At 41.3% G+C, this 12113-nt stretch overlaps 1 protein-coding gene across 1 annotated transcript in view; it reads left to right on the top strand.

Moving 5' to 3' along the window:
* The window catches only part of Msh3 (mutS homolog 3), a 134074-nt gene that overhangs the window by 81087 nt on the left and 40874 nt on the right, over positions 1-12113 (top strand). The window contains exons 14-17 of the mRNA XM_051182952.1: positions 1017-1204; positions 1801-1969; positions 8838-8902; positions 11003-11119. Of these exons, the coding sequence (XP_051038909.1) occupies positions 1017-1204; positions 1801-1969; positions 8838-8902; positions 11003-11119 (539 nt within the window). The remainder of the gene's footprint in view (positions 1-1016; positions 1205-1800; positions 1970-8837; positions 8903-11002; positions 11120-12113) is intronic.

The following is a 12113-nucleotide window of genomic DNA, read 5'->3' as shown; positions in this document are numbered from 1 at the left end:
AAAAGTGTGCCCTGACCAGTAGTATAGAAATATGTCTGTTTGACATCTGGTGTAACATGGTTATTGACAAGATCTTTGGCATTTGAACAAGTGACAAATACTGCCCTGCACTTTTAGTTGTTTGTTTTATTGTTATTAAACTTGGGGGTTCACAACTGTTAGCCTGGCCCAAAGATAGAGGCACTTAGGACACCAAGATAGATAACCTGTGTGCGACCCATCCCCTCCTGGAGATGGAAACTATGGATGTTCTGGACTTGTCAGAAGTCTGCTGGCCCTGTATCCCAGCAGAACAGCTTGACCACAGCCTCCCACTATCCTAATAGCCAGAGCCTTCCCAACCCCTTATAAACTTTGATTCCCCCACAGTTCCCTTTTCCTGCAGCTGATCTTTTGTCCTTAATGCTTTCTTGCACAACTAAAACTCCCCTATAAAACCCAAACTCCCCTATTAAACCCAAACTCCCCTATAAAACCTAAACTCCCCTTTTTGGCTGAGCTGCTCTCCCCTTTTCCTGAGTGCCTCTTGGGGTCACATTCTCTACTTTAGAACAATCAGTGCCCAATGTCAGGTGTGGTCACCTGTCCTCAGTAAACCAACTAAAAGGGCCAAATTAAAATGGAGTGCAGAGTGGCCATATCAGTGGTTCTTTCTGCACCCTGGCTTATAGTAATAACTTTCTTTTTTATAATTTCTTGAAATTTATTTTATGTTCATTGGTGTGAAGGTGTCAGATCCTCTGGAACCAGAGTTACAGACAGTTGTGAGCTGCCATATGGTTGATGGGAATTGAACCTGGGTCCTCTGGAAGAGCAACCAGTGCTCTTAGCCATCTCTCCAGCCTCCATTATCTTTCTTTTTAGTCCGGGCCTAGACTCCATGTAATGTAGATCACACTGACCTTGAACTTGCGGAGACCCTCCCACTGCAGCCTCCTGAAGGTTGGGATCACTGGTGGGAGCCACCATATCCAGCTCTTTATGCTGTTTAGATTAAAAACGATTTCTGTTTCCAGTGCTCTACACAAGAGTTCTTCTTGATTGTCAAGAGCCTGAGTCAGCTACAGTCAGAGCTTCAAGCATTAGCACCTGCTGTTGGCGCCCATGTACAGTCAGACTTACTGCGAACACTCATCTTAGAAACCTCTGCGCTCCTCAGTCCAGTGGAACATTACTTACAGATTCTCAATGAACAGGCTGCCAAGTAAGTGTGGGCTCCCATTTCCTCCCACCAGTGGCCATCAGCCAGTGTGTTTGCCGTTTGGTGTGGGAGTTCCTATGTAGTTGGAAACATTTATAGTTGTCTAAATGCAGGCAGTTCACAGCCTAGGACAGACAAAGTACTTCCTGGCTATCAGATGATAGAGGATAAAGTTCTCCTAAAGCCAGATAGTAACTGTTTATTAACTCCAAAGTTGGTGTCAGATGACCCTTGTCCCCATATTTTAGATACCCAGTGGCAATTGTTTTTGTATTTAGAACCTGCAGGTGTCCTTTTACGGGTGTAGTTTTATGATGTATCTCACAGGAAGCTGGGTTTACCTCTGTTGTTACTTTCTGAATAAGCAGATGACAGGGCAGCTTTATTTCTTGGTTTCACCATACAAATTGTGAATAAAATAAAAATGACTGCCAGTTCTTGGACATTAAAGAATGTCCCCATAAATATTTAGTGGCAGAGGTGGAATTAAAACCGCATTTCCCTCAGTTCAGTTTGTTCGTATCTCATCATACTACAAAATTGATAACTGGTCTAATGAGTATGCTTCAATATAAGTATCTGCATTTTTCATATTTTAGAGTTGGCGATAAAACTGAATTATTCAAAGACCTCTCTGACTTCCCTTTAATAAAAAAGAGGAAAGATGAAATTCAAGATGTTATTCAGAGTATCCAAATGCATTTACAAGAATTACGAAAAATACTAAACCGTCCTTCTCTACAATATGTGACTGTATCAGGACAAGAGGTAATGTCAAACATTTTCATTTTATATCCGTTTACTTGGAGTAAAGCTATTTAATAATATAAGTAAAATCTGTGTATAGGTTGTTATCAGTAGTGGTGCAGAAAAACCTAGACCTGTCCATGGGCAGAGAGGTAGATTTATTGGTATTCAAACTGCTAAGGTCAGAGAAGAGCAAAATGGCAGAAAAGCAAGCAGATTTGATATCATGACCAGTGGGAGGTGGGGTCTGAGCTGTCAAAGTTGGTCCAGGACCGTGTGCCCTTGCTGGAAGCGGTTGATGTTTGGGAGAGCTTAAGGGAGGGTCCTGGGGGGATCAAGGAAGATCTTGGTTATAATTGACAGGGTCTAGAGTCCAGGGCAGAGAAGCTAGCCTTGGATTCCTGCCTTACAGAAGAAATGGTGCCAAATAGACCACATATACAGGTTGTGTTGTGCCCAAATTCTGAACCCCAGAATCACCAAGAGACCCGTTCTGATGCAAAAGCAAAGAGTCTTTAATTTTAATGAGTTAACTGTATTAACTTGGTTTCTCTGTCCATCCGACACAGCAGGTGGATTGAGGAGGACCTGGAGGGACCGAGGGGCAGGGATTTTATTGGGGCAGAGCAAGGGGAGTGTCTAGGGGTCCACAACAGTCTCAGAACTGGTGTACTTCCAAGCTTGGACAACCTGTCCTGAATTGATTGGTCAACTGGTTGCTATGGCTTATAGGCCCTCCCAGAGCAGTTGCTATGCTCTGTATGTCACTGTTACTGTAAAGCACATCCAGAGTCTGCCAGCTGACTTCTGATTGGTTCCTTGCCACATGGAGGTATCTGGGTTCCTCATGCTTCCTAGTGACTAGGAGGCCGGGCAGGGTCAGGAATAAGTCAGAGGTCTACATCTTGCTGGGTCTTTTCTGTAGCCTTTCATAGCTGCTAAAGCAGGGGGCTGGGTGAGGGTCTGGTCCCTTCAGTTGAATCACAGTGACTAACTGACAGTACTTCCTCCCAAAGTATCATTTAAAGTGTAGAAATGCACATTTAATGTAGTCATGCATAAATTACATTGCTGTTTAGAGTGTGGTTTAGGATGTATACTTGCCTTTTTAAATGATTATTTGTTTTTATTTCAAGTACATTAGTTTACCTGTATAAGGGTGTTGGATCCCTTGGAACTGGAGTTACAGTTGTGAGCTACCATGTGGTGTGCTAGGAATTGAACCTGGGTCCTCTGGAGAACAGCTAGTGCTCTTAACTGCTGAGCCATCTCTCCAGCCCAAGGACATATACATCTTTAAAGTTGGTATTAATATCTGAATGAGAAACATTAAGAGAGAAAAATGCTTTAAAAATGTATTAGCATTCAATCCTGTTCTGCATCTTGAGACTAACTCCTACTGTCTTACTGCAAAGATTCTAATTGTAGGAATTCCAGAAATTTTACTTTGTTAAAATATCAATTTAATAAACAGGAATAATTCTACAGGATGAGCATTCTATTTAAGATTTAAAAAATAGATTTTTTTTTTCCTTGTGGGGAGAAAGCTTTGTTACAGGGAACCCCCCAAACAACCTGGCTACAACATTTTCAAATCATAGGTCTTAATATTTGCACTGCTTTGTGTAATTTAGTGAAAGATTGCCACTATCCAATTATATAGTTATTTGAAACACAAAATTATAATGAATACTAGTGGGCTTGTCAGGATGCTACAGACCATGTACATTTAATAGCTTTAAGCACTGATTTAGCCCATCCACCTTCTAGATGTTATCCTCAGCAGACATTTCACAACACTTGTTTTACTCAGAACTCTGTACAGCTGTTTTGGGGTATTTAAACAGATATGGAATATTTGATTATACCTCTTGCTTCCCCTATGGGCTTTGGTAATTTACTTCTAACCTTATGCCACCATTCTTGTTCATGGTGAAATGCAAGTGGTCACAATTATTTTAATATAATTACTAACAATATGTGGTAGAAGAGTAGCTTCCAGGTGTTAGGTGGGAAAGCAAATACCAATTTGATCAGTTGCATGACTCCTGTGTTGTAAGAATATTGAGAGGAACTTACACCTGAAATGCATGAGCATACCTTTTCATCATACCATTATTTACTAGTGTTATTCATGAGGTAGGGAGGAAAATTTCCTTCTTGTATAAATTTATACCTTCCTGTTTCTATGTATTTCTGTATACATGGCCTTTGTGATAACTAAAAAAAACAAAACAAAACAAACAAAAAAAAAAAAACGAAAAACAAAACCTGTTGACATAGACCACACAGAATATGAATCATGTTACTAAGAATGGGCAGGTAAATGTGCCAGACTATCAAGCTAGTGTTTTCACAACATTCTTTTTCACCTCTGCTCCTGGGTTTTACATATTCATTAGCGTACTTTTAAACCTCATTATATGCTGCCTTCTTAAGAATTTGGTTTGCAAGAAAGTCATGAAAGAAGAAAGTTATGTAATTAATGACCATGGTGGTCATATTTTATGACAGCAATGAACTATCACTTAACCTTAACCAATATGGATATGGTATGATACTTAGATTGAGGGAGCATTAATAGTATTATTATTCTTAAAGGAAAAGGAAAAATACTGGGAATAATCTATAGGACAAATTTGTTCATTCAGAGCACATAGCTTATCCAAATAAATGTTTTGTATGTGTTAGATCCTGTATTCATTAGGGTTTCTAACTAAGAAGAGACACCATGATCATGGTAACTCTCATAAAGTAAGACATTTAATTGGGGTGGCTCACTCACAGTTTCACAGGTTCAGTCCATTATGACCTGACAGGGAGCATGGCAGCATGCAGGCAGATGAGGTGCTGGCGCTGAGAGGGCTTCAGGAAGTCAGCTGAGTCACACTGAGAGAAGCTTGAGAAAAGAGACCTCAAAGCCCTTTCGCCCCACAGTGACACACCAACAAGGCCACGCCTCCTAGGGGCCATTTTCTTTCAAACCACCACAGGTCCAAAGGGAACACTCCCCAAGCATCCCAAAAAAGACAGGCCCATTGACTTGGTCCATAATTAGTCTTGGCTCAGCTCAACAGGACTATAGGATTTTTGGTAGAGAGATGGCGATCTCTTATCATTCCACAGGAACCTGGGAAATATGTTTCTGTCTTCCAAGAAGAGTCTTATTGACAGGTGCTTATGGTGTATACCCTCTACCCACACCCTAGCCTAAACTCCCAGGCTGTTGCAGTTCATAGGATCCCCTTCCCCAACCCTGCAGCTACCAATTTTTCTTTATAACCCTTTTCTCTGTTTCTGCTCTCCCCCTCCCCCCCCTCCACTGTACAGCTTGGGTATCTTGGTGGTTGGGAGCCAAGAAGTAGCAAAGTCGTGCTTCATGACAAACCTCACACAAGAGATTTGTTGGGAGGGAAAACCCCCAGAGTGTCCCTGCCTGTGCTCAGGAGAGAAACAGCAGGGAACCTGACTTAACACAGGGTTCATATAGAGTTTATTGGGAGAGGAAGGGGGAGCTTTCCAGGGTGTCCTGGGATTGGAAGGATTATGTGGCCTTTTGGTTTTTTTGTAGAGACCCTGGCCATTCTCCTGCCTCAGGGCTGGGTATGGCCATTTCAGCCAAAACACAGCCATTTGGGAAGTCAGGAGGCAGGGCCTGGCTGCAAGCCTTGAGGGTTTACAAAGTTTACAGACTTTGTTTACTTTGTGTATATACTTACACAAAGTCTACAAAGGGAGTATCTGACCACAGCCAGCGCCCCTAGAGTTAGGGTGAATAACCAACATCTTCCCTTGCCAGGGTGATGATATGATGGAGATCTAGCAATTGGGAGGTAGACACAGGAGGATCACAGTTCAGTGTTATCCTTGGCTGCTCAAAGATTTTGAGACCAACCTGAAGTCATCTCATACTGGCTGGTATTAACTCCACACAAGCTAGAGTCTTCAGAGAAGGAGACTCAGTTGAGGAAATGCCTCCATGAAATCCAGCTGCAAGGCATTTTCTCAATTAGTGATCAGGGAGGGAAAGCCCAGCTCATGGTGAGTGGTGCCATCCCTGGGTTGGTGGCCCTGGGTTCTATAAGAAAGCAGGCTGAGCAAGCCAGGAGAAGCAAGTTAGTAAGCAGCTCCCCTCCATGGCCTCTGCACCAGCTCCTGCCTCTGGGATCCTGCTCCGTTTGAGTTTTTGTCCTGGTTTCCTTCAGTGATGAACAGCAATGTGGAACTGTAAGCCAAATAAACCCTTTCCTCCACAACTTTCTTTTGGGTTGTGGTGTTTCATCACAGTAATAGAAACCCTAAATAAGACACATCTATCAAAAACAAAACAACAACTAAAAACAGGCAAAGGGTGGAAAGGTGATTTTCAGCAAAACCTGGCAATGATGCCAGCCCAGGCTGGGTAATATAGTTTGAATGACAATGTCTGGCATTTAGCCCAGACAGGGAGGTCCTTGGAGAGTAATATGAGGAAGCACCAGAATGACTGAAGGTAAAATAGAACTCTTGTGTTAACTTCTGGGAGGTGGAGTTGGGAACTGCAGAGCAGGAGATTGCTGTGAGAACTTGTAGAGCTTTCTAGAACATGCATTATTTTTTCTAGTGGCTTTTCTTTAGCAGCAAAACTCACAAGCAAAGGGCTTGCCTGCTCATCCCTAGGATGTTTGGGAAAGGGGGTAACTGGAAAGACGATGGCCCCTCCCAAGGCAAGTGCAGTGGAGCCCAGTATGAGACTGTGCTGAAGACTTAGATTGAAAGCCTGAGGACAGGTCCCTGACCACAGGTGCTCAGCCAGCAGGAGGTCCAGGTGGGCTTTCCCGACCCCTGCTGTACCTCCCATTCTTCATGGCTGTGATGATGGAGGGGTGCTGCTCCCTAGAGGGGGTCTTTGATAGCTACACAGTGCTTCTCATGGTACACCTTGTTTTCATGGGCTTTTTAAAATGTTGACTGCCCTTGTCCAACTCCCATGAGTCGGGACCTTTTCTTCCTGCAGCCTTGAAATTTGATATTTGCCTTTGACATAGTTCTCTCAGAATTATTTCATAAAATGCCAATGGGTCTTTACAGAGCATTTTTGAACTGAAGAATTATTTAGTATAATTAATAATTTTATTTTTCCATCAATAATAAATCTTAAATCTGGCTTGTTTCCAGTTAATTTGTATAACTACAAGGGCATTTTTAGACTCTTAGTTCTCAGTTTTGGAATTGAGTATTGGAGATTTGAAACTGTATTAATCAATTTCTATATTTGAAGATACCATTAGTTTTAAAATTTTGCTTGGTATGGAAATTAAGAAATAGTAACCATTAATGTAAAAACTATAGTATTTCTTTTAGTATAAAGATAAATCCAGAGACATGACAAATACAAAGTTATGTGCATATCATAAAACAGGCAAATGAAAAACTTTATGAAATTATCACAGACTAATTAATCCAACAGGTTCTAGATCTTATTGTATACAATATAGGTTTTTGAAAGTATATCTAAACGAACCACAGATTGTGTGTGTGTATGTGATTTGAGCATACTAAAAGGACATACCTCAATAGTGCTACAACTGAGGTGTGGTAGAAGTTGTGCCCAAATTCTAAACCTCAAAATCACCAAGAGACCCATTCAGATGCAAAAGCAAAAAGTCTTTAATAATTTAACGAGCTAACTGCATTAACTCAGGTCCTCTATCCATTCCACATGGTGGGTGGAATGAGAAGGACCTAACAGAGCCTCGAAGCAGGGAATTTATTGGGTAGAACAAGGGGAGAGTCTAGGGATATGCAACCGTCTCAGGATTGGTGCACTTCTGGGCTTGGACGACCTGTCCTGAGTTGATTGGTCAACTGGTTGCTATGGCCTATAGGCCCTCCCAGGGCGGTTGTTTTGCTCTGTCTGCCACTCCTATGCCACTGTTCCTGTAAAGCACATCCAGAGCCCACCAGCTAACTTCTAATTAGTTCCTTGCCACTCGGAGGGTATCTGACTTCCTAGTGACTGGGAGGTTGGGCATGGTCAGGAAGCCAGAAATTCAGCAACATGTGCTGAGTCAGAGGACTACATCTTGCTGGGTCTTTTCTGCAGCCTGTCATGGCTGCCAAAGCAGAGGGCTGGGTGAGGTTCCTGTCCCTTCAATGTCAGAGGAGAAGTTTGCTTACAGAGGGAGCACAATTGGCTGTATGAAGGTCATCTTATGGCAAGGCTCAGGGAATATTGCAGAAGAGGAAGTGGAAAGAATATAGAGTACTATATGGAAAGAACAGAAGTGCTATATTCTGGGCTGTTAGCAGCCAGCTGTGGGTGGAGCTGTGGCTCATAAGACCCCATCCCTCCTTACTGAATGATTGGCAAGTGATGGCTTCTTGCAGGAGGGACAGCCATTGCTGTGTCCCATACAGCAAGCCCATTTTCCCCTAGAGGGTAGTTCCAAACATGTAGAGGGGAAGAGACAACAGGCTCCCTGAGGCTCGCTGGCCAGTCTAGCTGAAATGAAGAGTGTCGGGTTCAGTGAGAAAAACTGTCTCAGGGAAGTAGGACAGAGGGTGTGATAGGGTAGAGCACCCAACCAGCATCCTCCTCTGGCCTCCACAGTTGTACGAATGGGCACTCACTCACCAGTGCATGGACACCCACTCACACGCCCACCCCCACATAATTTTATCAAACTTAATCTTACTGAGTGACAGAATTCTTAAGATACATGGTTAGCACTGAATGAAAGAGGTTATTTGAAAACATGAAAACCCTCCCAAGAATAATACTGGATTTATTTTGAACATTCCAAATAATGTTTATTAAATTGTCACACACAGTTTCCAAGAAGCCTTATGATATACCGTGGGTGGCTGCCCATTTAAATATCTCACTATTCATTTGCATTTATTTTAGTTTATGATTGAAATAAAGAACTCAGCTGTATCATGCATCCCAGCTGATTGGGTGAAGGTTGGAAGGTAAGCTTAAGGCTTTTTTTTTCTTCTAGCATGGTATTATAACATGTGTATCAGTGACGCTAGTCTAGTGCCAGCCACGTTCGTAAAGCAAGAGTGCTTTTCCTCCTTTGATTTTTCTTGTGAACTTTGAACCAAAGAGATGATTGTTTTAGCTGTTTTTGTCATTCATTTAAAAGTATTTTGAAGTATTTTAATACTTTTCCCCCTTTGTCAATTACTCTTTTGCCCCATGGCTGTGAGGATACAGTTGAAACCTTCAACTGCAAGACGAATTTGGTGGTTTGAGCTTTTTGATGAATGCTGTACCTGACATTTCTTTTAAAGCTGAAATCTCATTTTCTACCTCACCGAGCTTTGTGCTTCTTTATTCTCAGGGTTTTCCTCAGCATGTAGTTATAGTAGTTACTTCCTTTTATAGCATATATCATGAACTGATAAATACAAATGAAAACACCGGTCCCGTGAAGGGGACTTGTTTAAGGAGAGGTGTGTGCTTTTGATGATAGTGTGTTGCTTCCTTCTTACTGTGCTTCCTACATTTGTGTGAGTGGGGATGAAAATATTAACATTTGCCCAGGATAATATTAGGGAGACTTCTGACTGGTGGTGGTGCTATGAAGGAATTCTTATGTTAAGGATGAGGGAAATTTTGAGATGGTGACATAATGGTTAATGGTTTCTTATGTTAATTAAGTAATATAACCATTATCTTTTGCTGTGGCGACAGCACAAACATGGCTTTCTTGAATTCAAATACGTTATTTTTCCCTTATGCCACTGAAACTGTAGATGTGAGTAGTGTTGACTTGGAGGATGTTTCCCATCCTTTGAACATCCTTCCCTGTATTGACTTTTGTCCTATAGTACAGCTAATGAATGAAAATGTGCCTTATAAAAAGACATTACGAATACCCATATTATTCTGTAGAACAGTAACTGAGGTGTCTGGCTAAGCAACTCTAGAAGAAAAAGCTGCGGTAAATGGTTGCCTAGAACTCTAGAACATGTAATTGAGTAACAACAAGCAAGGAAAAAAAAATCTATGCCAACATCTTCTAAACATGCAGTAATAGAATTCTGATGTGTAAATAAGGCATCTCAGTGAGGGTTTGTTCCCATTTAGTCTGTTGTCTGGCTGCCAGAGCCTTGATACAAGAATAGATGAGAATTATCAGTTAGACTTTCAGTATCCAACAGCAAGTTAAAGGTAACTATGGCAGTGTGATGTAGGACTTGGGGAGCAAACACTAGCATATGCATGGTTCTTGAAGAGTTCTTCTAGACTGCATTTCTCTTTGTTAGCTGTCAATAGAAGTAGCATCCACTCCTTGGATCCCTGTAAAGGGTACCCTGCTAAGTACTGTGTGAACTCAGCACTGTGCCTTTGAGAGAAGCACTCTTAGAGGACTTGCTATAATGGAGCCCACACAAGGTCTGTTCCATTTGGACAAGATGTCAGTGCTAGTGTGTGGCCTGGTCAAGGCCTGGCCTAGCATCTCTGACTGGGGATACTAGCTCCCAAATACTGTCTACTCCTTCTTGATGGAGAGGATGGCTTATATTCAAGCCTAGGAGAACTTGTGTTAGTTCTTCCCATCCAAGGCCACTGAGCTTGAAGAACTGTCTTTTTTTAACATTCTGAATTCCTGCACTGACCTTCTTTGTGATGCATTATATTTTCCTTTCTGTACTGAATTATGCTGAACAGAAAAGTATAAAATATGACTTCCACCAATGTGTGTCCACATTTCTTTCTCACATCTTTTTTTTCCCTGCATTCACTTCACTTCTGTTGTTTTTAAGCAAGCATTTTTATTTAGCATAACTGAAAAAAAAAAAAAAAAGCCTTTGCCAGTTTCAACTCTGACTTTGTCATACAGTTGTAATTGTAAGAACATTTTAAAAGCTTCCTGAGCAGAGTCCTGTTGTTTAGAGTCAAGCTCAGGACCGTAATTAAAGAATGCTCTCTGTTTACACCTGTTTATGTTCAAGACTCATCAGTGAATAATAACTGCTTTAATTTTCTGAAATTATGGCAGCACCGATTCTTATAACCTTGACTTTCTATCTGTTGTTGTGTTTTTTTTCTTCCTCTTGTAGCACAAAAGCTGTGAGCCGCTTTCATCCTCCTTTCATTGTAGAAAACTACAGACGTCTGAATCAGCTCCGGGAGCAGCTAGTCCTTGACTGCAGCGCTGAATGGCTCCATTTTCTAGAGTAAGTTCACAGTGAACAATATACTCTCAATCTGTGCTCTGAGAAATAGACCAGAAATTCTTTCCCATCCAAAATTAGCGGAGATTGCTGCCCTGACCTGCTAGGAAATAGTGGGAAACCGTGCTCTTGGATTTTATTTTCAGTCTATTGGGGCATAAACTCACTGTAATCTGATGAGAGAGACAATATACTTTACAGTTACGGTATTAGTATTTTATGGCTAATGTCTCTTGATAGAGCCATGGAATTTACCCTTGTCACCTTGTCTTTCTGCACTTGGTAGGTAAGGGTTAGTTGTTTTGATTTTATTATCTTCACTTATTTCCTGAATTTTTAATATGTTGTGTATTTTCCTCTAGGTGTTTATTTTTTTAAAAAAACTGGAACACCCTAACCAGGAATTTTAGCACCATTATTACATCTAGGAAAATTTAACTTTAATTTAAGAATATATTTGATGCATGTATGTGGCACACGTACATACAGAGAGGCAAATATACATATAAGGTAAAAATAAATCTTTCAGAAAATGAATGTATTTGAGGTTCCCCAGTGCTCCCTGTCCCAATTTTAAAGGAAAGATCTAATTAACTCTTACACATTGCATTTGGTCATGCTTCTTTACTCAGCTGTAATCTAGAGTAATCTGCCATACTTTTCATTTTTAAGATACAAAATTTCTTTTGAAAGTCCCAGCCCTTGTCTTTAAGAGAATAGCTCACATTCTGGAATGAATGGCAGTCACACATTCATATTGACAGTGTTAGGCACTGGAGTGCTGCTGCATGTCAGCTCTTGGGGATACAGTAGTGTCTGTAGTTTGCTGTTTCCTGCCTTACTAACATTCCCAGCCCAGTTTATTTCCACCGACTCTGCTCTGAAGTGGAAGAGATATGCATTGACTTTCATGTGACCTTGAGACTTTAGATACAGTTACTCCTCCTTTCTGAGTCCTGTGACATTAAGTAGCATCATTGCACACAATTTCCAAGTG

This window comes from Phodopus roborovskii, unplaced genomic scaffold (genome assembly GCF_943737965.1).
Source record: "Phodopus roborovskii unplaced genomic scaffold, PHOROB, whole genome shotgun sequence".
In the NCBI taxonomy this organism is placed as follows: domain Eukaryota; kingdom Metazoa; phylum Chordata; class Mammalia; order Rodentia; family Cricetidae; genus Phodopus; species Phodopus roborovskii.
The sequence above is the reverse complement of the archived record's forward strand: the minus strand, read 5'-3'. Positions and strand labels throughout refer to the sequence as shown.